Source organism: Pseudochaenichthys georgianus, chromosome 15 (assembly GCF_902827115.2).
Source record: "Pseudochaenichthys georgianus chromosome 15, fPseGeo1.2, whole genome shotgun sequence".
NCBI lineage: Eukaryota > Metazoa > Chordata > Actinopteri > Perciformes > Channichthyidae > Pseudochaenichthys > Pseudochaenichthys georgianus.
Genome location: NC_047517.1, coordinates 23,467,580 through 23,489,816, shown reverse-complemented (window position 1 = coordinate 23,489,816; position 22,237 = coordinate 23,467,580). Strand labels below are relative to the sequence as shown.

At 41.4% G+C, this 22,237-nt stretch overlaps 2 protein-coding genes across 4 annotated transcripts; both read right to left on the bottom strand.

The window, feature by feature from the left end:
- Positions 1-326: 326 nt before the first annotated feature.
- Positions 327-9,461, bottom strand: trim8a (tripartite motif containing 8a). The gene is made up of 7 exons (XM_034100979.2): positions 8,992-9,461; positions 7,876-8,474; positions 2,843-2,938; positions 1,887-2,120; positions 1,634-1,665; positions 1,302-1,417; positions 327-1,180 (listed from the first exon to the last, which is right to left on the bottom strand). Exons 2-7 carry the CDS (start codon positions 8,443-8,445, stop codon positions 552-554), a joined length of 1,677 nt encoding a protein of 558 aa, XP_033956870.1. The 5' UTR covers positions 8,446-8,474; positions 8,992-9,461; the 3' UTR covers positions 327-551.
- Positions 9,462-10,924: 1,463 nt separating this feature from the next.
- On the bottom strand, positions 10,925-21,515 carry sufu (suppressor of fused homolog (Drosophila)). 3 transcript variants are annotated; one of them, XM_034100921.2, is made up of 13 exons: positions 21,228-21,515; positions 18,500-18,676; positions 18,049-18,183; positions 17,641-17,777; positions 15,989-16,131; positions 15,436-15,521; positions 14,879-14,951; positions 14,219-14,375; positions 14,022-14,124; positions 13,595-13,729; positions 12,530-12,668; positions 12,354-12,422; positions 10,925-12,260 (listed from the first exon to the last, which is right to left on the bottom strand). In XM_034100921.2, exons 2-13 carry the CDS (start codon positions 18,646-18,648, stop codon positions 12,171-12,173), a joined length of 1,416 nt encoding a protein of 471 aa, XP_033956812.1. In that variant the 5' UTR covers positions 18,649-18,676; positions 21,228-21,515; the 3' UTR covers positions 10,925-12,170. The 3 variants fall into 3 exon arrangements, with proteins under 3 accessions (XP_033956812.1, XP_033956811.1, XP_071061767.1); XM_034100920.2 differs by having other exon boundaries at positions 21,416-21,497; XM_071205666.1 differs by lacking the exon at positions 21,228-21,515 and adding an exon at positions 18,781-19,037.
- Positions 21,516-22,237: the final 722 nt, after the last annotated feature.

The following is a 22,237-nucleotide window of genomic DNA, read 5'->3' as shown; positions in this document are numbered from 1 at the left end:
CAACATTTTCCACTTATTTTGGTTTATTCATAATCTTGTATAAAAAATGTATGAAAAACCTGACAAGCATTTGGAGTCCAGTGTTTCTAAAGCCACATGGACTTTGGAGTGCATGGAGAGGCTCCATGCTTGCTTTTAGCCGCAAACAGGAAATAATCAAGAGCTAGGAACTTGCAAGTACAATAAGAGCGTGTTAACAGTCTTTTTAGGCACTGAAGTCTCTGAAGTCCCATGTCAGGACTCATGATGAAGGATATGTTGTTTCTTTTGTTCACTGCCTGAATGGATTTAAGACTACATTATTCACATAAGCACTTCCAGTCAAATTGAAATAAATAAAAACCACAAACCGTTTTAATAAGAGCATTATTATGATTCAGGAAGTAAACAGGAGTACTAACGTTAACAGGGCATGGTTTCCCGAAAACGGGGTCAAGTAAAAGTCCAAATAACATTATCATGAACGTATGTTGGAGACACAAACTGATAACATATCTCTGATCCTAAAGGAAAAGGAACAAAGAACAAAAATAAACGCTGATTGTGGTTTATTACTTGGTCCCGTAATGCTTGTTTGAAGACTGGCCGTACAGCCCGTAGAAGTCAGGGTGCCTGGCTGTCATGGGGAAATGCTGCAGAGGCTGGCTTGAAGATAGCGGGGCGTGGGGGGGGAACTCCTGAGAGGTCATGGAGGGGAAGGAGTCCGAGGCTGGGTACGGGGGCCGGGCACGAGGGGCCGGGGCCCGGGAGCAGCAGCAGTTGTTCAGACTGCACATCAGTACTTTCCTCCCTTCGTACATGGCTTGTTGCGAGGCACCTCCACTGGGGAAATGAGAGGAGGGGAAAATGGTCCCTGAGTGGTGGCTAGAGCTGGACCCCAGACCCACCATGTGATGGGCGGCAGCGTCAAGCAGGCGGCTGTGGCCGGGACCACCGTGAGGATGCTGGGAGAGACCCTCAGAGGAATACAGGGCATGATGGCTCTGATCAGACAGGAAGGGCTTTTTGCTGCTGTAGAGCAAGGGTGGAGGTTCCTGGGAGGCGGAGTTTGGTGTGTTACTGTCCAGAAAAGCCATGCCATATTTCCTCTTCTGTGGTCCTGAACTAGTCCCCATGTGGGGGCCAGCGGGGGTGCTGTGAGACGGCAACATCTCAAGAAGGGGCGTGTCGTTGAACGGCTCTGAGAATGGAAAGTGAGGCAGAAAGTGTTAACAGTTAAATATGAACATACAACATCTTGGAGATCGTTGTTGAACATCGTAAACATATATTTTTATTTACACATCGTTATAGTAACTTACCTTCCAGCATTTTTCGCATGTTCTTTTCTCTTGTTGAAAGTTCTGATATCAGATGTTGAGAGTTGAGCTGGCCCACTCTGAGTGCAGGCAGAGAACCACTTAGGTGTGAGTTTGACCTAAACATAAAAGAGACACACATATAGTATTGTGTCAAGTACACACTTGCTTGAGATGCATTGTGCACCGTGACACTTTTTCATTAGACTGGATTACTGGAAGCATACTTCTGTATTGTATGTATGCTTCTGAGGTAACGTATACTCTTACACATGACAAACACTAAACAATCACATACCGGTAAAATGAAATAGAGTAGAAGAAGAAATCCTTACCTGTCCATTAGCAGCTGGTATGGTTTTGTGTTCTAAAAAAATCAATTAAGATGCACAAGTTAGTCAGACCCACAATCTAACAGCTTATGAAGAAATACATAGACAATAGACCTACTGACAATGTGAACAACATGTATCTTAATTTGTAATAAATGAGCTATGTGTGTGACAATACTATTACGTTCTTGAAAATCCACCATATATTCTGTTTTTGTTGTGTTTGCGTGGCTGAAAAGACATGAATGCCCTGTACCTTCATGAAGTTAATGCCCTCTGCCCTTTTGAAGAACGTTTGCACTGAGCTCAGGAGTTTTTCTGCTTCCTGGCGCCTTTCGTTGAGCTGCAAAACCTGCTGGGAGTTTTTCCTAACATACGCGGTGTAGGTGCTCTCCAGTAACTGCATGGTTTCACTCTGGTTGGCCTCGAGCAGCGCATGCATCCTCTGATACTGGGCTCTCGCTCGCTCCTTCAGTTCAGACACCGCATCCTGTGGAGGAAAGTTGATTTACAAACACATTCACTTGTACCAAACACACGCCACCTCTTTCATATGACAATATTAATTTACTAGCAATGGAGAGTATGACTGTGGAAATCACAGTAATGTCTTTAATGGCTGAGTAGTAGCTTTTGTTGTGCCTGTGAAATGTCATCACTTTTGACTTGACCATTCTGTCTTTAATCTATTTTGCAAGTTGCCTGAAGGTAGAATATAACATTCGTAAAGTGCTAAATGTAACAAACCCATTTACCCTTTATACCAATAACAGTATTGCTGCAGTATCTTAGCATTAGCATCTAAGCTAAGTTAGCACTAATTTAGAGTTGAGTCCCGGCATTTAAAATAAATGCTTCAAAAAACAGTAGTGAATCGATATGTTCAGTAACTATAAGTTAAAGTTGAATTTTCTGACTTCATTATGTGGAATCAGTGCTTTTAGAAGGTGAACATTTACGTGCAAAAAGCATTTCCACCTCAATGCACCAGCCATTAAAGCCTAGAAATAAATTACATTTTCTTTTCGTTTTACAACAGTGAACAAAGGTACATTGTCATCATTTCATTACAGCAGCGTGTGGAAGAAATTATAGCACAGGAACCCCCATGGTGATAAAGAGCCAAGGGACAAGTAATGATACTGTTCAGAATGGTGTCTCAGAAAGTACATGAAATATATATACATAGATTATATATAATAAGTATTGTACCTTCACCAGAGTCTTGTCTGACTCCAGCTTGGTGAGCTGCTCATCGATGTTCTGAACACGCCCGTCCAGCCTGCCCTGCTGCCTCATTAGCATGGCCTGTGGAGAGAGGACATACAATGGATGGATTACAGAGATACAACTACACATATGAACTCTTCTTGAAACTTGAATCCTGGCTGCTATTCATGAGTCACTAAAACGCCACATTTCTGATCAGACGGAGGAAACGGCAGCTGCCAGGAGCAACCACATGCATTTATCGATAAGAGCACACCAGCAAACACAATGGCACAAATCCATCTCTGATAGCTTTTAAGTTGATCACAGGCCGTGCTACATCAAGGACAGTCCATTGTTGGAGCCGACTTCCTCTGAGGGCTCGATGAGAGTGCAAAAAGAGCCGGTAAACATAATCCTTCTCCATTTACTGCAGGAGAGGGAAATCAATCTACAGTCACCGGCTGACAGCTAACTAGGAACAGTACGCTTTTTAATGAACTGTTTCTGCATCGGGAAAGGCACCATGCCCAAATAAGAGGAAACCCGCTGTCATGGCAACAAAGCCTTGTGTATGTATTTATATGTGGAAGCTAATGTGTATGTGAGGGAGCAGGAGGGAACAGAAAGCGGGGGCGTCTCACTACCCCTCTGCTTTCTAATTTTGCCACATGCATTGCTCCCATTGTTTGCATTGGCCTCTGTGTCAGTGACAGATTGTCATGTCTGTGTGCATAATGCCCGGCTCCGCTCTCTCCCTCCGCTCGAGTGTGCATGGGAGAATGGGAACGGGATGAAAAGTGCTTTTGGGCTCTGCTTGCACATGCCAAGAACGGACAGAAAGAAAGCGAGAAAGACGTACAAAAAGGAGAGTGAACCCAACAGAGGGAAAGTTTGAATTAAAAAAATCAAGATAGGGAGAAGGAGGACATTCCTGCGGTCTCTAGTGAGCATGTTTCAGGGAAGCTACGTTGTGGTATCACAGCAACAGGCCTCTTCAGCTGCTTATAACACTCGTGGAGTCTTATGTTCAACAACTGGCTGGCAAACTATACCAGAGTGAACCCTTCAAACAGTCCGCTTTCAAAAACAAAACCGAAAAAACTCTCTAAAGGACATAAGGCAATACATACACCCTGATTAGCTTGTTTGCATGTCCTCTAAAACCGTCCTTTGTAGTGAAGAAGTGCTCAAATGTTCACTTGGGAAAATATTTCTGTTTCCTCTGCTTCACATGGTCACAATCTAAGATAACTTGGATTATGAAATGGACTTTGGACTATTGACAAAGGACGCAGTAACATGAGAAATACCACATAAAAAACACTAGTCTATATGCTCATTCTGCTCCAAGCACAGTTTTGGTCTCCGCCAACTCCTAGCTGGCTTTTTAGCAGATAAACTAACTTGTAAAATGTTAGCTAGTAACTAGATGCGTCAGTCTGCTTTGCTGAGCAGGAAGTGTACACAGGTTTATTAAAGCTGTTTGCCTAGATCTTTTCCTAGCAGCTAGCTGCGGCTGGAAATGTTGCTGATGAGAGCAGTGAGGGTGAAACCAAGTTGATATACAGCCATATAACCAAAATAATGAATTGAAAGACACTAAAAAACCCTGTGGAGCTGAAGAGTTAGGCGATTCCTCTGTTGTTCGTTTAATATATTGTTCATGCAGAAGTATTGATCAGTGCAGCTTTAAGTGCTTAGAAGAAAACATTGAATTTCCAATAATATGACCATCGCCGCATCCCTAATGCAGTTCAGACAGTCAGCATTTAAGGGGGTCTCGCTAGAATAATCTAAAGTTCTTTTTATTTTATGGTGTAATACCGGGGCCTTTATAGAGAGCACAAGAGACTGGGACTAACCAGAGCTGTTGAAGCAAGCCCACCATCATAAAATTATAAATTAGATAGTTGGTGCGGCAACAAGACGGTTGTTATTTAGCCCTAAGGTAACTGTATGCCGTGAGATTTTATCTACATGAATAGCATTCTTTGTAATTCATGTTCGGAGAAATAAAAGCCCATAAGGCGTTCGATATCCCTGTAACATCAGCAAAGCTCCGCACATTGGACACTATTCTTTTACATTCCTTGTTTTTGAAGCCTATACATCCTATGGATAATATGACTCCTCACTGCACTGGAGAGCAGTTGCAGAGTGCTAACAACTGAATACCCCCTCTTCGTTCACCCCTCCCTTTACAAGGCCACAGTGACGAGACGCCGAGTGCAAAACCGTGGTAACGCCGTGGTACCTTCCAGGACCTTCCCCTCGCTCAGAGGACTCCTCACCATGCGCGGCTGGCGTAACCAAAGTTTTACAAGCGTGCCCGATAACAGTAAGGTTGTTTTTTTTTTTACTATCAACAATAACTTTGTTTATTGTCCAACAACACAAGCACTGGATTCAGGTGGACAATTGGTATATTATTTTTGTATTTAACCAATGAAATAGAAGCAGAAGATTGCAGAAGTGAAGAGTGTGAATGATGATTGAGGCAAAACCAGTTCAAATACATTCATTCATCAGGCCTTCAAAAGACATAAGAAGACGCCCAAAGAGCTTCTGTTGCAGGTAACGTTAACTTCTTTGTGCACCTAAAGAGGTGGAGACCTTCTCACATGAGACTGGCAGCATTCATGTTGGAAAGTGTGTGTGTGTGTGTGTGTTCCTTAATCATGTTTGACATACACATCACACACCTCTACTTCATACACTTATGATTATCTTCTTTAAACAACCCTGACTTTGTCGTGCGAACCCGCTCTGCTACCTACTTACTTGGCTGTGTTTCTTGTTTCATCCAGTTTTTCATGTACTGTTTTCACAATACTTTTTAGTCAGCACCCTTGCAATACTAACAACTGTCTGAACAAAACAGTGCATACAACTCAGTGATATCTTATGGGAGGAAACAGGATAGAACACTTTGCTGTGTGATCGCTATGGTGCATGACTTCTTTTTGGGCCTGGATGTTTCTGCTCAACAACAAAGTCTTCCTCATTTTGTCATGTTTCCTTCAATTCCCTTTTTTGTCTTGTGTGCTTGAAACAGCATAAGAGGATAGGAGGGAACTGTCTGGTTGCGGATCTCTCTGTAGCAGCGTGAAAGCCTACCTTTATCAAGATTACATCCACCAATGATCACTTTCCCCACTGTCCTATTTAGGCATCCAGACACCCGCGGGTTGCCAGGAAGCTCATGTTTAAATGAGGAGCCTCAGGCTCAATGAACAGAGAGCCTCTTTCACAATCAACTGACAACTATTCCCCACGTCTGATGTCAATGGACTGCCCTCAGCATTCTGGGGACCTGACTCACTCCAGCCCAAAGACAAGAATCTGCAAACGGCAGAGCCTCCATGAGCCACGGTTTCCTGCCTGAGAAAACCAAGGTGAGGCTGTGTGGGAGGGCTCCTCCTCCGCCGGTCCCAGGGACGACATAACTATTATATTACTCTGCCTTTCTCGTCATGAAATTACCAGCAAGCATGTGAAAGGTTACTGCAAGTGCCTCCTTTGAGAGCCAAAGACAACCAAAGATTTGATCATAGCTACATTGGTTTTTCCCTTTTTGTTTATCCCAAAAGTAACAGGAGGGCTGCCAGGGGAATTTCAAATCCTTTTACAGAAATAGACCACAGTTCTGTGAAGGAGAACGACCTCTTAGTAAGAAATGAAGAGAAGCCGCTCTGGCCTAAATTACTTTAAGAAATGAACCAGCATACAGGAAGCCTAACTTTATCAGTATGAGAGTGCACTTTGTGTCTGTAGGCCCAAGCATGGGCAGTGTTAATGTGAAAAGAGCCAGGAGCTCGGACTCCTGGATAACTCCACGTATCTGCGAACATACAGTTGTGAAAAAACAGAAAAGATGGGTGGGTGTGTGCATGTGTGTGTAGAGAGCAGCTGTGGAAAGGGCTGAACAGACATCTTTTGTCCCAATAATAGCTCTGAACCAGAGCAACAGTTTCTACCAAAGATTTCAACCATTTGTGATCCCCACACTGGAAAGAAATGTGCCTGTGACTTTCCCAACTGGAATAATAAGATCACCAAACGTGTCAACAAGACACGGCAGATGCTAAAAGTAAATCTGATTCTCACTTCCGCCCCTTCACTGATAGGGAAGAACAGGGAAGAAATGTGTATAAAGCAGCGTGGGTGGCTGTTTTTTTACACCTTGCCACTTACATTAGACTTGTGAGAGGAGAGTGGACTGAACAAATGTACAGAACTCAGGCTAAATATAACACTGGTTTATGCCAGACACACTCCTCTATGCATCCTGAGATCAACCCTGCCAAGGCAGTCCTTTGTTTACCTGCTTTCAGTTAGATGAACACACTGCAGAATGTATTCTCCTCACAGCTTTTCTACCTTTGTCTCATTTAAAAAGTTCCAACTCCTGGTGGCAAACGGTTGAAATTCAAAGTTGTATACTTTCTTGCTTGTGAACATTTTCACATATCACCACAATTCCTTCTCAAAATGAGTATATCAGTTGATTTAGATCAGCCTCTAAAGCCTTGCCAGTGTGCATTTCCTCCTGAACAAATCCTGAAACTGATCAGGGTAGCTTCCATCAACAAACTGTGGATCCACCCCCAGTGCACAGGGGTCATCATTTCCGGTGGATGCAGATTGCATCACAGCACTTACCCGAGGGCACAGGGCGGCTAATGTGAAGGCGTGGCGACGGTGTGGAATGGGTGTTTTGATCAAGGTTAAAAGCAGTGTGGGTTGTAGGCCTGCATGTGTGTGAATGTGTTTGCTATCATCTACTCTGAAGGGGGGGTTTTCACCTGTCCAGTCCTCTCACATCAGAGGAGACCAGAGGAAGTAGAAAATAAGACAATCTGAATGCCTCCTTGATATTTACAGGAGAATCCATGGAGGAAATCAAATAATCTGAATACTTCCTTGATATTTACAGGAGAATCCATGGAGGAAATCAAATATTTTGACAGTCACCTGCCAGTCAGCTGATGGTTTCAAGTGATTGGGTGAGTAGGAGAGAATTTGTGGGTTACCTGCATTTGTATGCGTTGCGTATCCACATCGCAGACTGTGTGTCTTTGGTTAGTGCAGTGGGAGATGCAGCAGAACGGACACAGAGCCACCTGCTCCTCCTCACAGTGGAGCAGCCTGTACTCCTCATGACTGGGACAGGTCCAAGCGCTCAGCTCCTCAGCGTCCACTAACAGGTGTCCAGGGGCCGCACAGGGCTGCTGAAGGTGAGTCTGGATATGAGTTTGGCAGCAGGGCTCCTTGCAGCGCAGACAGACCTTCCTCACAGGCAGCGGGGGGCCTCGTCTGCAGAGGACACAGTGCAGCACGGCAGGGACTTTCTCAGTGTTCAACGCATTAAACGTCTTCACTATGTTGGCCAGCTTAAAGTTCTTCTCCAGTGTGGGTTTCTGCTCGTAGTCATGGTTGCATTCGGGGCAGCGGACCGCAGAATTTTCCTTGGCCCAGGCCTCAGAGATGCAACTCTTGCAGAAGTTGTGCTTGCATGGGAGCTGGATGGGTTCTTCAAAAACATTCAGGCAGATGGGACAGAGAAGCTCCTCTTCGAAGCAGTTTTTCCAACTTTCATCCATGGCTTCAGCTGGATCCAAACTGATGTTGGCTAAAAATAGAAAAACTGAGAATTATTTTTTAATATTATCGATTATCTTTTGAAATATATAGGAATACCCTTGTGAGAACTAAGCGTACCAATGTCTTATTTATTCTTGATTAACATAGTATCCAAAATGGCACAAGGTAAATAAATTATTTTGAGGTAAATGCGTATTAAGAGTAGATCAGTGTCAAATGTCCAATTAAAGTGCAACCACCGTGAGACTTCGACAAAACATGCCAAACTATTATCACTATAAAAGTATTCACATAACATACAATGACAATATAACATTTGGTTTGTGAATTTTCGCTGGGGAATTCACGACAGGACGTTGCAAGCTGTGGCGTTTTAAAGCAAGTGACAACTTGCTACGGAATAACGCTGTAAAAGGGACTAATAGAATGTCACACTGGGCTACACTGAAAATATATTTCTACGCGAACACAGTGTTTATTCTGATATAAAACAGTATCTAATGAAACATATAAGACGTATTCTGTAAGAAGAAAAGGAACATTACCAACTATGTATTTTCCATGTCGTTAGAGGACTCCGGTGCACCTATAATGCCGAGCTTCGCATCCAGCAGCCCGCGGTGAGATCCGGCTCCGGCGGGGGGATTACGGCCGTGTGTCCGACGAACTGCTCCACACACCCCGGATTTTATTCGATCCCCGGCTGTTATTCCGATGGTTTCCCTTTCCCGTCAACTCTGAGTAATATTCTATGGTAAGTGTAGGCAGACGGTGACTCGTCGGCAGGGAGCTCAGTGCTTCCACACCGACTGCCCTCCTCCGATAACGTGACCCGTCACAGAGCCGATACAAGGCGGGGAGGAGCCGAGTGGAGGAAGGGAACAGCCACAGCAAACTCTACCGGAGAGACTGCTCATGGCCGGGAGACATTTGTGTGACCTGTCCCTCCTTTGCTCAACCCGTTTCTAAAATATACTGAAGTCGATGCTGGCAAGAACGCTGGCACGGACAGAGGCTCTCAGGGGCCCATAACAGGGAACAAGTGATGTGCATTAGGGGAATATTTAAACAAATAAAGGTTGAATGATGGTTAACGTCTTTGTTTTGAGTAGAATTATAAATTTGGTATATTTGGTTGTGTAAACAAAGTCTTAAATGGCTAATATATTTTTGTTAATAGTTAAAGGTGGGGTAGGTAAGTTTCAGAAACCGGCTCGAGATACACTTTTTGTTATATTCCATGGAATGCTCTTAACATCCCGATAGCAATGAATATCTTAAGTGCTTTGACAAAAAATCCATAAAACAATGTCATCTGTAGAAGCCGTAATACTGTAAAAAGTGCAACCAATCCGTTTAGCCGGGCCGGCTGAACGGATTGGATGCACTTTTTACAGTATTACGGCCTCCTGCCTGTCAGCCTTCCATCGGGGCACACATTTATCTCGTGCCCTCATTGGTCATGTGCGCGTTCGTGTGTGTTGGAGGAGGGGCTCTATAAGGAAGTGGCAGATTTTCTCCGGTTGTGTATTTTCAAATTCTAGCTATCTCGAGCCGGTTTCTCAAATGTACCTACCCCACCTTTAAATAATGCTTATAGATGGATTGTATATTGGGTTGCCAGGTTTTTAATGTTAACTGTTTGGGTTAACACCAGCCAAAGGGATTGTGACCAAACTTGCTCGTGTTATTGACTTTTAACTAGAAAGCAAAAGTAAATTTGTTTCAACATTACTAACGCTCAAGTAGGCCTACTTCTTAATTATTTTTAATGCGTCTCATTTTTTACAAGACAATACATAGGCTACATGATCATGTTTGTTTTTATTCAATAAATAATCACCATCATGAATTTGACAGTGGAAATTCAAGTTGTACTTTTAATGTAATTAAGAGTTAATTATAAAAAGCATAATTTTAAGCCGAATAGCTTTGAATGAAAACTGTTCCACGGCTGGTTCCCCCTGAAAGGTCTCACCTAAGCCCTAGATGTTATGAAAAGGCACCTGGCCTTCTTTCATTTGGCTAAAGTGGGCCCCTGGCAGAGTGAGTTGAGTATCCAGGCTACTCAACTCACTCTGTCAAAAAAAAATCAACTAAACATTTAATAATACAGCAGCTATCATATCTCAGTAGTACAATCATTTCCTTACATTTTTACTAATGTTTTAATAATTTAAGACTTGATCTCTATAGGCCTATGGCTATTGGTTTTACAATTTAAGAAGAAAAATGTATCAAATCATTTGGAATTTAACTTGCACACAACTATGAATAAACACAAACCATTGCAGAAAAAAAAACCTTAAAGTTGCTGTCTGTAGAGGGGCCGAATGTCAACCATCATCAGGACGTTGTGTGGTAGCATCAGTGTGTGAATGGGCAGATGAAAGTCAAATTGTCAAACATGTGAATACATGCATTTACCATTTACACACACACACACACAATCTTTAAATGAAATGCGCTCCTCTGTAATTCTGCATTAGTGTTCCAGCTTTATTTGTGTAAATACCTACACACTTTAATTCACTTGGGATTACAATCAGGCAGTTCAGTCATAGGACAGTAATTACAAAATACCATATCAAAGATGTCTAAACTTTACATTTATCACTCTGAATAAAAAAGGAAACAAAAATAAGATGCCATGGCATGTTGTATAATAGTACAGTTTTTCAGTAAAAGTAGTCCTTTCTCTGTTTTAGTGTTCAAATGGAATGCAATGACCCTCAGAAAGACTGAACGCAGCAGTCTTGATTAAAATGACTAGTGTTTAACAAATCTAGGACTGTAGGCAGCATTAAAGGTCAACAGAGAATATGTAGTCATTTTCAACACGAGGCACTGAGGAATTTTACTCCAACTACATTTTAAGCAGGTCCTACTGACAACAAAATATGTATGTGGCTACTGGCGACAACACTTGAGAAGCCAGTGACAATGGATTCCTGATATTCGAACATTTACAACAAACTTGATGTATTTGATTTTTTTTAAAAGCATCATGTGTGAGAGAAAAAGAGATCCCCTGTGCCAGGGAAGTCACACGCAGTGAATTTTAGTTAATCATAGTTCAGTCCATCATGTCATTATTACAAAATCATGACACATTTGACACAGACGGTATTGGCAGCAGACTGCCAACAGGTAAAACTTTGGTATGTCCACAAACACACAAGAGAAAAATGTCCAGCATTTGTAAATACTATACACATGAGCTCAATTGAAAGAAACACTGGTAAGAATGTTCAACATGTGCATTTTCCTTCCTTTCTAAAGGCAAGTGGAATAAATAGAACTGTAACAGTCATCTCCGGAGACACCATTTCTGGTGATCACAGGATGCGGTATCAACTGTATTTGTGACTTTTATTTTGGACCTCAGATGTGGCAGGCCTTACTGGAGGAATGACAACTTCCTGTTTTGCCCTACAGCTAGTGTGTCACATATAATGATTGTTAACCATCTGGACCGGCTGGTTTGACATTCTCAAAAGTATTCAAGCCTAAGAGAAATGCTGTGAACTGTAGGGCCAGTCTGAGAATGGAGGAAGTCAAAAGAGTTTAGACCTTCCCTCAGATCATTTTCAGTCTCTGGCCGTCCACAGGGGAACAACATTTCTGAAAGCTCAGGGTTGCTGCATGGTCGGCGGTCTCCTGCTCAAAATGGACACTCTGGAAGTGTGTGTCTGCTGGTGTTTCTAGAGAGGAAGTGTCCGTCTCATTGCAGTGGATTATCAAACACAGACTCTGGTAGGACAGAGATCTTCAGCTTCTTTTCTGGCCAATTGTACTCCTTTGGTAACTTTGTCTACACAAACAGAAAGAATATAAAGGGTTAAACAGGCCGTTTAATAAAACCAAACAGAAAATAAAAGTAAAATGCAGGGTATCGTTCACTTGCCTCCTCACGAGTGTTCAGTTCATGTAAATCCCCCAGCATCTGCTCCACAAACTCTTCAGTCAACAATATCTGTACAGGGAGAACAAAAGGTAAAATACATTAATTAAATATGAACTCACCACAAGGAATCCTTGAGTTTATGTGCGAGTGCAAGTGTGGTGTGTGTGCGTGTGTACCTGAAGCCAGGGGCCATGAGCGGCATAAGGATGCTCCTCTGTAGCAAAAGCTCCTTCAACTCCAGTAGACACAAATGTGATGGCTGTGTCTCCGTTGATGCTTTTGTAAGTGAAGTGTCTCCCATGGAGCAACCGGCCCCTGTAACAGAATACATTAAAAGCTTTAGAGAATACAAATGTAACGATAGGTCCCTGAGTGTTTTCCTTTATTTCAGCCATACACTACTTTTCTTTAAATGTGACGGTATCAAACTTCACTGGTAGAAACATGTACAGACATCCTAACTAATCTTGTCCCATGTCAGTATCAAACACATGGGTCCTTTTCACCGTGTTTTCGCTCCCTACATATCTCTCCCTGTCTCACACAAAAGTCTCTGTTTAACATCGGTATTGTTCTTTCCTCAGACAGAGATAACAGTAGGAAGGTTTGTCTGCTGTCTGTGTCGAAAAACAGTGCTCTGCAAAATATATTAGCCACTGGTGTGTACACATTAAAAAACGTAAATGAAAGTTGGCTGACATGGTGAAAATATATTGATTATGTGATACTAATGTACAATAAAAAGGCAACTTAACTATCGAATTTATGATCACTGAAATTAAAGTTTTAATCCAGCAAATCATGACCTTTGTTCTTATCAAATTTCTGCAATTTGACACACTTATTGTTGGGTAAGTGAGCAGAAAAGATAGTTATTATCTTCGTCATGAAGTTAATTTACAGTAATAATCTTCGCTAACGTCTCTAGTTAGCCAAGGGTCAGGAAAGACACATGTCTCAATATATTTATGTTCACTTCACTAGCTAGCTTTTATTGGAGACACTAAAGTGCCATCAAAGTGAAAGTAGGATGATGAGTTTCAAGCTGACTTGCAGAAAGCCCCTTTCTAACATCAGAGAAACTAGTGTCACCATAAATGTTCTGTGTTGTTGAATGCCACACCCATACAACAAGAATGGAAAGCCTATTTTTCATCAATCCCTCTTGGGGACATTCCGAGAGGATACATATAATGCGTTGGATGGAGAGAGAGAGAGAGAGAGAGAGAGAGATGCAGTACCGCAGGCAGAGCGGCAGCAGCGTGCCTGACTCCTGATTGAATTTCAGATGGACGCTCTCCAACTGTCGTGTTCGGACCAACTCATGAGGAACAATGGCTGCTGAGCTCTCGCTCTCCAAACTGTCCTTCCGACTCCTAAGAAACAAATAGGAAAGACAGCGAGACAAAAAAGGGGAAACATTAGTGAGGAAGTGTATCATGGTTCAATCCTCAATGAGAGAATGGCTCTGACAGCTTGTGTAAAGGAAATGGCAGCTCTTTGGTAATTGTCTGCAAAGGGAAATGGACAGACAGATATTTCACAACTCCTTTCATGGAGCGGTAACTTCCTCCGAAAAATAGCTACAAATTAGGGTATGCATATGTTGGCAGGAGTTGTCTTGAAGTCATGTCAGTGTGTGTTTGGGTGCGTGGGAGGATCACTCACTGAGGTCTGTCGTGGCTCGGTCTCTGGCTGCTGATAGGCGGTAGTGCTGCCTTGGTGTTAAACTCCAGGCCTTTTCTCAGGGTCTCCCTGATCTGCTCCGTGTCTGTCAACACACACAAAGAGCATGCCACCTGAACCCCTGTGCCAGATTGGTTGAGCATTCGTGGATCTGCTCAGTCCTAATTAGAGCATCTTACCTTTTTCTGAGAGCCTACGGGGCTGGGATCCGATGCAGATGGAGCGGCTGTCCTCCTCGTCCTCTGGCGGTCGGCTCAGATCGTCCCACACACACTTGGCGCTGACCCCACTCAGGTTAGAGCCCTCCGTTTCAATACCCTGATCCACCCTCTCCTGCTTGGATAAGCAAGATAGTACGCAATCATCAACACTAGCTCAAATAACACTCACCATTTTCACTTCAGACACTGTATAACATTTACTTGGCCAACAGGGGGCACTAAATACTGTCAAAGGAGAAAAATAATGTGAAAGTTATGTTAAAATAAAACTTCATTTTCTATTAAAGGGATGCCTTTAAAATGCTTTGTAGATGTCAGGGTCACTTTGAAGATGTTGGAGTCGCTTTGCCTCTTTGATTTCCAGGATCTTTGACAGTTAGCACTGTAATCTACAAAAGACTTGCTTTATCTATTTATATTACAGGGAAAATCAGTTTGATCAGATCCTTCTCATCTGAACTCCTGACCATCTTTCCCATAAACAATGTGCACCATAACAGCAGAGGGCAATGGTTTCACACTATAAGTTATTCATTTATAGCTTTTAGCAAGGAACATAAGATTGCCGTTTATCTTACACAATAATTCGGGGAGTGGCAGAGCTTAATAAAGCCTTACTTGTAGGTGTGGGTCAATGTCAAAAATGGTCTCCCCTCTCCTCATGTCTGTGATTAGCCAGGGGCCGCCAGCTCTGTACACAGCACAACCATCAACATTAGTCTCACACAGCATTAATCATTAATAAATGTTTAACACAGAGTTAATCAATGAACAAGTAGCTATGTGCTTCAATGGCTGATCACAATGCATTTCTAAAACTGGAAACTATACATTGTACTTGGATCTGGAGTGGCATGAACTTTATTCGTTTACAATAAATAATAATCTTTATCTCATTTATACTATACAACTAAAATAGTTGTAGTCTACATTGTTTCAAGGTTAAAGTTAAAAAATAAACTAAAGACTTGTGCCAGGTCAAGTTGTATTTACTGCAAATCTTTGTCACATATGATATTTTCTAAGACTGACATTAATATGAACCTGCGTTGCTCTGACTTCTGAACGATCACTTATGAACAAGGTAGCAACAAAATAGAAGCTTACCTAATAAACCAGAGCCCAATATGTGAAGTATCACTTACAAATCCTAAACATGACTTTGTTGTACTCACAGTCTGACTCCTCTCATCAGCTCCAGGATGCCTTGGCCGTTCCACTGCTGGGCCGCCTGTAGCTCCTCCGTACAAACACCCACAATCTGTAGGAGACAGGAGGCAACTCTCTGAGTACTGCTTACTACTGTGGCTGTACTACTGTACTCCCATACATTACAACAATAACCAAATCTGTAGGTTGTACAAATGTCATTGACAAATTATTCCTAGATAGGGTACTGTGGCTGTTTGAGCATCTCTATTGTTGTTTGGTTCCACTATTATGTAATATTAACTAAATGTCACAATGAGTTAAGTCTCCTTCATAATAATATATTAATTTAACAATTCAGCTGATATGACAACTTCACACAAAGAAGACCGACACTACAACAAGTTGAAGGCCCCTGCTGCTACACATATAATGAATTGACTAATTTCCATAAACCTACTTAAAGAACAAGATTAGTTTACACACATTTTTGGGTAAAAGATCTATAACTTTACTGGAACAAAACAGAATTTTATTATGGATACTTAAATTACGTGAATATCACATGTTTGAACTGACCTGGAGAAAGCTCACTGTGCCAAACGGAGTCAGAACGGGTTGCATCTGTGGATCCTCTGTCAGCAACATGTGCTGGATACGAGATTCACTGTTGTCTAGTGGACTGTGCCACGATATATGGTCGCCACTACAAAATGTGTTTTCTGTAGAAGAGAGGAGAATTATTTAAGTATGGCAAAACATGATTTAAATAGTTTTAAGATACACACTATTTCACAAGTCGTAGAAGTCCAACTTTCTTTCTTATCGTTAACTGGTGGTACAAAATCGCTGAAGACAAGTTGTTGCAGTAACAATGGCAGAGAGAGAATTCTAGAACCAAATGGGGCACAAAAAGAATAAACTACATTTCCATCTGCTTGGGAGGTAACCAGCACCCTGTCTAGATTCGCTGCAGGAGAAAAGCAAGGGGGAAGATGGCCAGGAATCAGCATTCAGTTAGCTCAGGAGAGCAGCCCACCCACGCGCAAATTGACCCCAGCTGGATAGCAGAGAAGGGCTGGGTGGAGAGGCGAGGGGAGCCTGGAGCCTTCTTCTCTTTCACAACCTTTAAACCCCCTTCCCCTCTCAACCAAACTTGTTTGTGTACATTATAATACACGACTTAGGGATTTAAAGAACTTGGCAGCACAGACTATACACAAAGAGTATACATTTACACACTACAACAGCAGTCTTTGCCATTGGCGAAAACAATCCTATTAAAATGGTGAAGGGAGAGAAAGGGGAAATTAGACTTCCTGTCAATACCCTGAGCTCCAGCAAACACAAATAATGTGCGCTAAACCTAAGCCGGCTGCCAGCAGCACACTCCTCTATTCTCGCGTGTTTGAATGTACAAGCGGCCTTTACAAAGAACACGTTCTTCGCATTCAGACGTGAGAAGGAAGCATGCCAACTGTAGCTGTAGAGAGTTGTTCTATCATATCCTGCGTAGATGAATCATTTACCAAACTATTAACAAAGGGTGACTAAAGATACAACTAAAACTTCACCTCTTTGTCACACAGCACTATCCAGGTAAAGGGTGAAAATGCAGGACTGGAACTAACCATGTTTTTATTATCTCTTAATAAATTAATTTATCTCCGCCTAGACAATGACATTTCCAGCGCCCAATTAACGTGTCAAATCAAGTTTGATTTCACTAATAGCTTTTAAATAAACTAAGAACATCATTTCATATTTTTAAAAGCCAGATATCATAATAATAATAATAATAATAATAATAATACAGAATCTGATGAGTATTTCATGAATTAAATCAAAATGGTTGCCTTTGATTTTGTCGTCAATCATTAATGCTGCAAAAATATTCATAATAAAAAAATTGTAAGAGATCACTTGTTATAATAGAGCATAGCATAGAGCATACATTAAATGGCTTGCCTTTAGGTGTTTAAAATGTGACACTTAATAGTAAGGCTGTAGTTTTTGCATATTTGCTTGGAAATAATCAACAGCAAAAGGTCAAAACTGCCTCTGATTTCTAAGTATTTGTCCATCTAAACAATTATCAAAGGAGGAAAACATTGTGTGATTATGTATGTAAAAACCCAAATTGTATACATGGGGTCAAAAATGTGCCCGTGAAAACAGTAATCAATGTTCTACACTGTGTTTTTCACCCCCCCTAACCTCTGTGCTCTTACCTGACTGGAATACATAGCGAGCCAACCCCTGCATGAGTTCAGCCGGCCAGGTTGGTGGTGCCGTCTCTCCCGTCTCTCTTTTGAGTCTAAAAGTGAGCTCAAAACCAAACCCACTGGGTCCGTCTGTCCCTGTGAATCTAACACACACAATAAGAAACTGGGTAAACAAAACAGCAGGAGCATCCCTTTCATTTCATGCATGAGGGTTGGGGAGATCACAATGCATGACTTAGTCAGTAGTTGGTATATTATTTAAGGGCTTCTGACAAGCAAATATTTGGCTTACTTTGATATACAAATGTCCCAGAGTGCTCACAATGTAAAATGAAACGGATCAAAATACATGTGTTAAAGTTACCCCAACTCCCATGTGCAACAGGAAGTAAAGTATTTACATTAGGTACTTACTCGTGAACCCGATTATCCCCGTACAGGTCACTCAGTCCAAAGCTGACATAGTGCCAATGCTCCTGGATGTCCTGAGCCGGAGAGCCCGCACTGCGATACATACTGATGTAGTCTAACGGGTCAGGACCACCTAACCTGTGGGGAAAAGTGTGATTGTTATTGTCACTGGACTGTCTTTTGCACACCTATGTAAAGACAAAAGGAGACAATTACTTGTGCAAAAGTAGTCAGTTACAGCTAGCTTAAGTTGTTTTTATTCAAGCTACTATAGGTGAATCATTTAACTCTCCAAAAACAAAGTAGCAGTTTACGGTACGGTTCCTGTGCATAGTTAGCTGAACGTTTAGCTTAGCAGCTAGGGTAACTACTGGCTAAATGTCCAGACATCACCACTAAAGTTGTCCCACAAACTTAGTGCATCCAGATTTGTCAGAACAGCAACAAAACCTACCAATATTTTACAATGGCGGTCACTTGAAGCGGGTTGGCCTGCTCGGGGTAAAGTCTCCGGCATTCCCCGTAGATAGCCTGCAGTCCAGGGGGAAACATCGGCACCAGTCCGTGGGCTGGAGCCCCACTGGTAGGCCGTACCTCATCCATGCCACGGCCTCGAACAAAACTGTGTTTTCTATACAAAACAACGAATGTGCAGTTATATTCTGCTATCTACGCCTAGTTCAACATAAACAACACCGCCCTAAATAATAAAGGCTTCACAAAACTAATGTTTACCGACGGAATAAAAGGATTTTTAGCCCCAACCGCTGAGCACACAGCAGGGAAACAGCCTGTTGCTCATCCTCTACACAAACCACCACCCCATTGGCTGTATGGTCATGACGTAGTTGATTGACAGCTACTTATAGCGAATACAAATGGGTTTTAAGGTTTGTGTGGATTTGTTGCTAATTTTGATTGGCTGATACACTATCAATCAAACAGTAGGCAGATGTGATTTTAGGGTTGGGCTTTAAAGTTTTTCAGTGGCCAAATGGGTATTTAAAGTGTTTGAAGACGTATTGATATTCTTTATTTATGTAAAATTATATATCTATACTTTATAACATACTTGAGAAAAGAGCAAAGAGGTTTTTTATCTCCAACACAAGTATTACATCTATTAAAATACAATTGTAAAAATATACTTGTAGACGTTTCTCATTTTCATTTTTGGCAGTATAACTATGTGTGACCTAAGTCAGTGTTACCTACATCAGTCTTAAAAGTCCTCACAACATCATCCTGTTTTGTATCTTATACGTCTAAAGTTGCATCTGGTAATTATCTAAGATTCCCATTATATTTTAATGGAAAAGTATGTTGACTGTTTATCTTATTGTTTATAGCTAATATTGCTGATTGCCATCACCATGGCTGCTTTAATGGAACTAGAGCTGAGATAAGCCCTGAAAAAACATGTGTGGCTTTGAAGTGACAAGGTCTGCTGAAAAAAACTGTCCTTAAATGCTCTATTGCTTGGTTTCGTCTTATTTAAATGTTGCAGGATTTAAAATTGAAACAAAACATTAATAAATAACAGAAGAGAGTCAATAAATTACAGAGGAAAATCATTTGACTTTAATTTACTTTATTAACAATAACATGATTGATAAACTGTGATCAGTAATTTACAAATGTGTTTGTTTTTATTTCTGGTGACGTATGCAATTAGAAAGGTAACAATGAATACAATCATACATACAAAAGTGATGCGTATTAAACCCAATACACACTGACTGTGTATTGTGTAATAACTTTAAACCACACATGAATGCTTTCTGATGATCATGATTTCTGCTCAAGGGTGCTGTGCAGTAAGGCTGAAAACTAGTACCATTCCAAAAGAACTAAGCCCATAGATGACACCTGAACACACCACCATCTATGGAATTCAGTTCTCATAGTACAGCACTTAAAAGGTTGGTCCTCAGGAGCCTCGAAAGATCTTTGAACACTTAATTATCTGTCATAACTCATGGTTCTTCATCAATACTCTTTTCAAGTACTGCCCGTTTTTTTATAAAATAAACCAAAAATATTCTTGTACATAATTAATAAAACCTCTGTGATTAACAATAGAAGTGGGCTTAAGATACATGCTATACAAGATGTGAAGTAGAACGTAGACGTTGAGTCACCTTCCCTTTTTCTCAAGAAAAGCAGTGATGATGGATGATAATGTCAGACCTGCTGTTTTCATTGGAATATTAAGCAAGAGGCAACTAATGTTGATCTTAAACAGTGATGAATCATAGTTGGCATTTTCATTAGTATTGCAATACATTTTAAACAGACACATTTTAACAAAATTGCATCAGATTATGTAAGGAAATAAAAACAAAGTGGAATACAAATCTCAACAATGTTGTTATAATTGAATGGATCGAATGCTGTGGTTGTAGAGTTTCAGGGTCTTTTGAGGAAATCCAACCATTTTAACCTAAGTATTCCTGTAAATGCTCTTCAGCCACTGAAATGAAAGTATGTCCACTAGGCTGATGCAAGCAATGAATCATATCACTGTAATAGTGCTCTGTTGAAACGAGAAATTAATCATCATTTTATGGCCGTACACTCCCAGGAAAAAAGAACTTTGGGACAATGGGATTACTGATATTCAGTTGTTCAATGTATCTTTGACCCCTCCAAAGTGAGTTTGATATTAACTATTGAGAATCTCTTCCTTCATCTTCAAAAACACCTCATTCAAGGCCAATTACGAGTCAATATTGACAGTGACAGTACCGTGAGATAATTCTACAATGTTATCTCAGTCACTGTGGTTTATTCAGTATGAGTGTACATTCTTTTAAGGTAGGCTACATGTAATACAGTGCAGTGAACTTTCTGAGGAAGGCCACACCTGTAAATGTTCAGGAAACTGCTATCTTTCCGGATAGTTGGACTGGGTAACCACCGGTTCTACAGCTTATTACTATAATATAATTCCTGTACGAGAGACTTAATTCAATCCTTAAAGCCTGCACTAGTTTAAACAGCTGCCAGCGCCCAAAATGTGGAAGTTGGTAAGTACTCTTTTCTACCAAATAAGACAGTTATAGTTTAAACATGTTGAAAAGTAGACTGTAAGCATTTCTGATATTCTTTAGATAAAATGTCCCTAGTATTATTTTTTTAGATTGACCATCATTTGACCAATTTTCTGCCTATATACTTACCCAAGTAAATCACTGAAACTTTTCTCTTCAATCTGGGGTGTATAAGAAAATACATCTCCTCATGAAGCCTTCCAGGACTGTGCTCTTGCAGGGTCGAGCTTTAAAAGATCTTCAGCAGTCCCATGTCAAAAAGAAGATGTGGAATCAGCAACACGTGTCTAAAAATGGAATGAACATAACCATCCCACCTGCTTGTAGGCCTACTGCTCACTCTCCCATGGCGTCCAAGTCCCCTGGAAGGATTCAGCATACTGTCTGGCATTCAGAGCAAAGCACTTTAAATACCACCATCATTCACATCACCCATCAGTCTCCCTCCCCTCTTATCTGTTTTTCATACGCTCCCTCTGTTCAGTAAGCCTAACAGTCACTTCCCAGTAAGAAGGAAACAGTGGGAGTGGTGAGCAGCACGCCCCCTCACAATGAATCAACACATAATAGTTTCTGAGGAAAACCATCTGAGTGGCCCTGCCCCCTGTTCCCATAAAGTAAGCAGGGGAAAGGCTGTGTCTACTCGAGGAACCAGGAATTCCCCCACAGGCCGTGAACAGCTGTCGAAATGAGAGTCGATGACGAAGCGGACTCACTGGAGGTTTGCTGGCCGGGCATATGCGAACAGAAACCATGATGGGTGTTTTGTATGTGTGTAAGAATGAAATAGTCTTTATAACACTACAGTGTACATAATAAGTAAGTGGAAATTCTATCCACGCACTGTGGTTGTTGAAATGATGTGTCATGTTTAAGCTGTTGTTTCCTAGAAGAAAAAAAACATGTTTGCTAAATATTATTTGTCAAAAGGGCAGTGTGGACTTGCGTCATAGCCTTGTTTATGCTGAGATCCATTTATTTGTGTAGCTGGAATCATTCATTCAGGTGAGTTCTAAAAGGTCTTCAATAACACAGCCTTCCTAAAATAACTTTGTTTGTTCTCTGGTCACAGTCGACATGACAGGGATGTGATACTGATTGTGTTCAATCAGCTGATAGCAATATTCACAGTTTGGTTT

Coding starts and splice junctions, on each gene's coding strand:
- trim8a (XM_034100979.2), bottom strand. CDS start 8,445: ATGGATGAAAGTTGGAAAAACTGCTTCGAAGAGGAGCTTCTCTGTCCC. Junction 2,939..7,875: donor CGCAACGCATACAAATGCAG/GTAACCCACAAA, acceptor CTCTCTCCACAG/GCCATGCTAATGAGGCAGCA. Junction 1,666..1,886: donor AGGGCATTAACTTCATGAAG/GTACAGGGCATT, acceptor TGATTTTTTTAG/AACACAAAACCATACCAGCT.
- sufu (XM_034100920.2), bottom strand. CDS start 21,489: ATGCCAGACAGTATGCTGAATCCTTCCAGGGGACTTGGACGCCATGGG. Junction 13,730..14,021: donor CCGAGCCACGACAGACCTCA/GTGAGTGATCCT, acceptor TTTGTTTCTTAG/GAGTCGGAAGGACAGTTTGG. Junction 12,261..12,353: donor AACTGAACACTCGTGAGGAG/GCAAGTGAACGA, acceptor CTGTTTGTGTAG/ACAAAGTTACCAAAGGAGTA.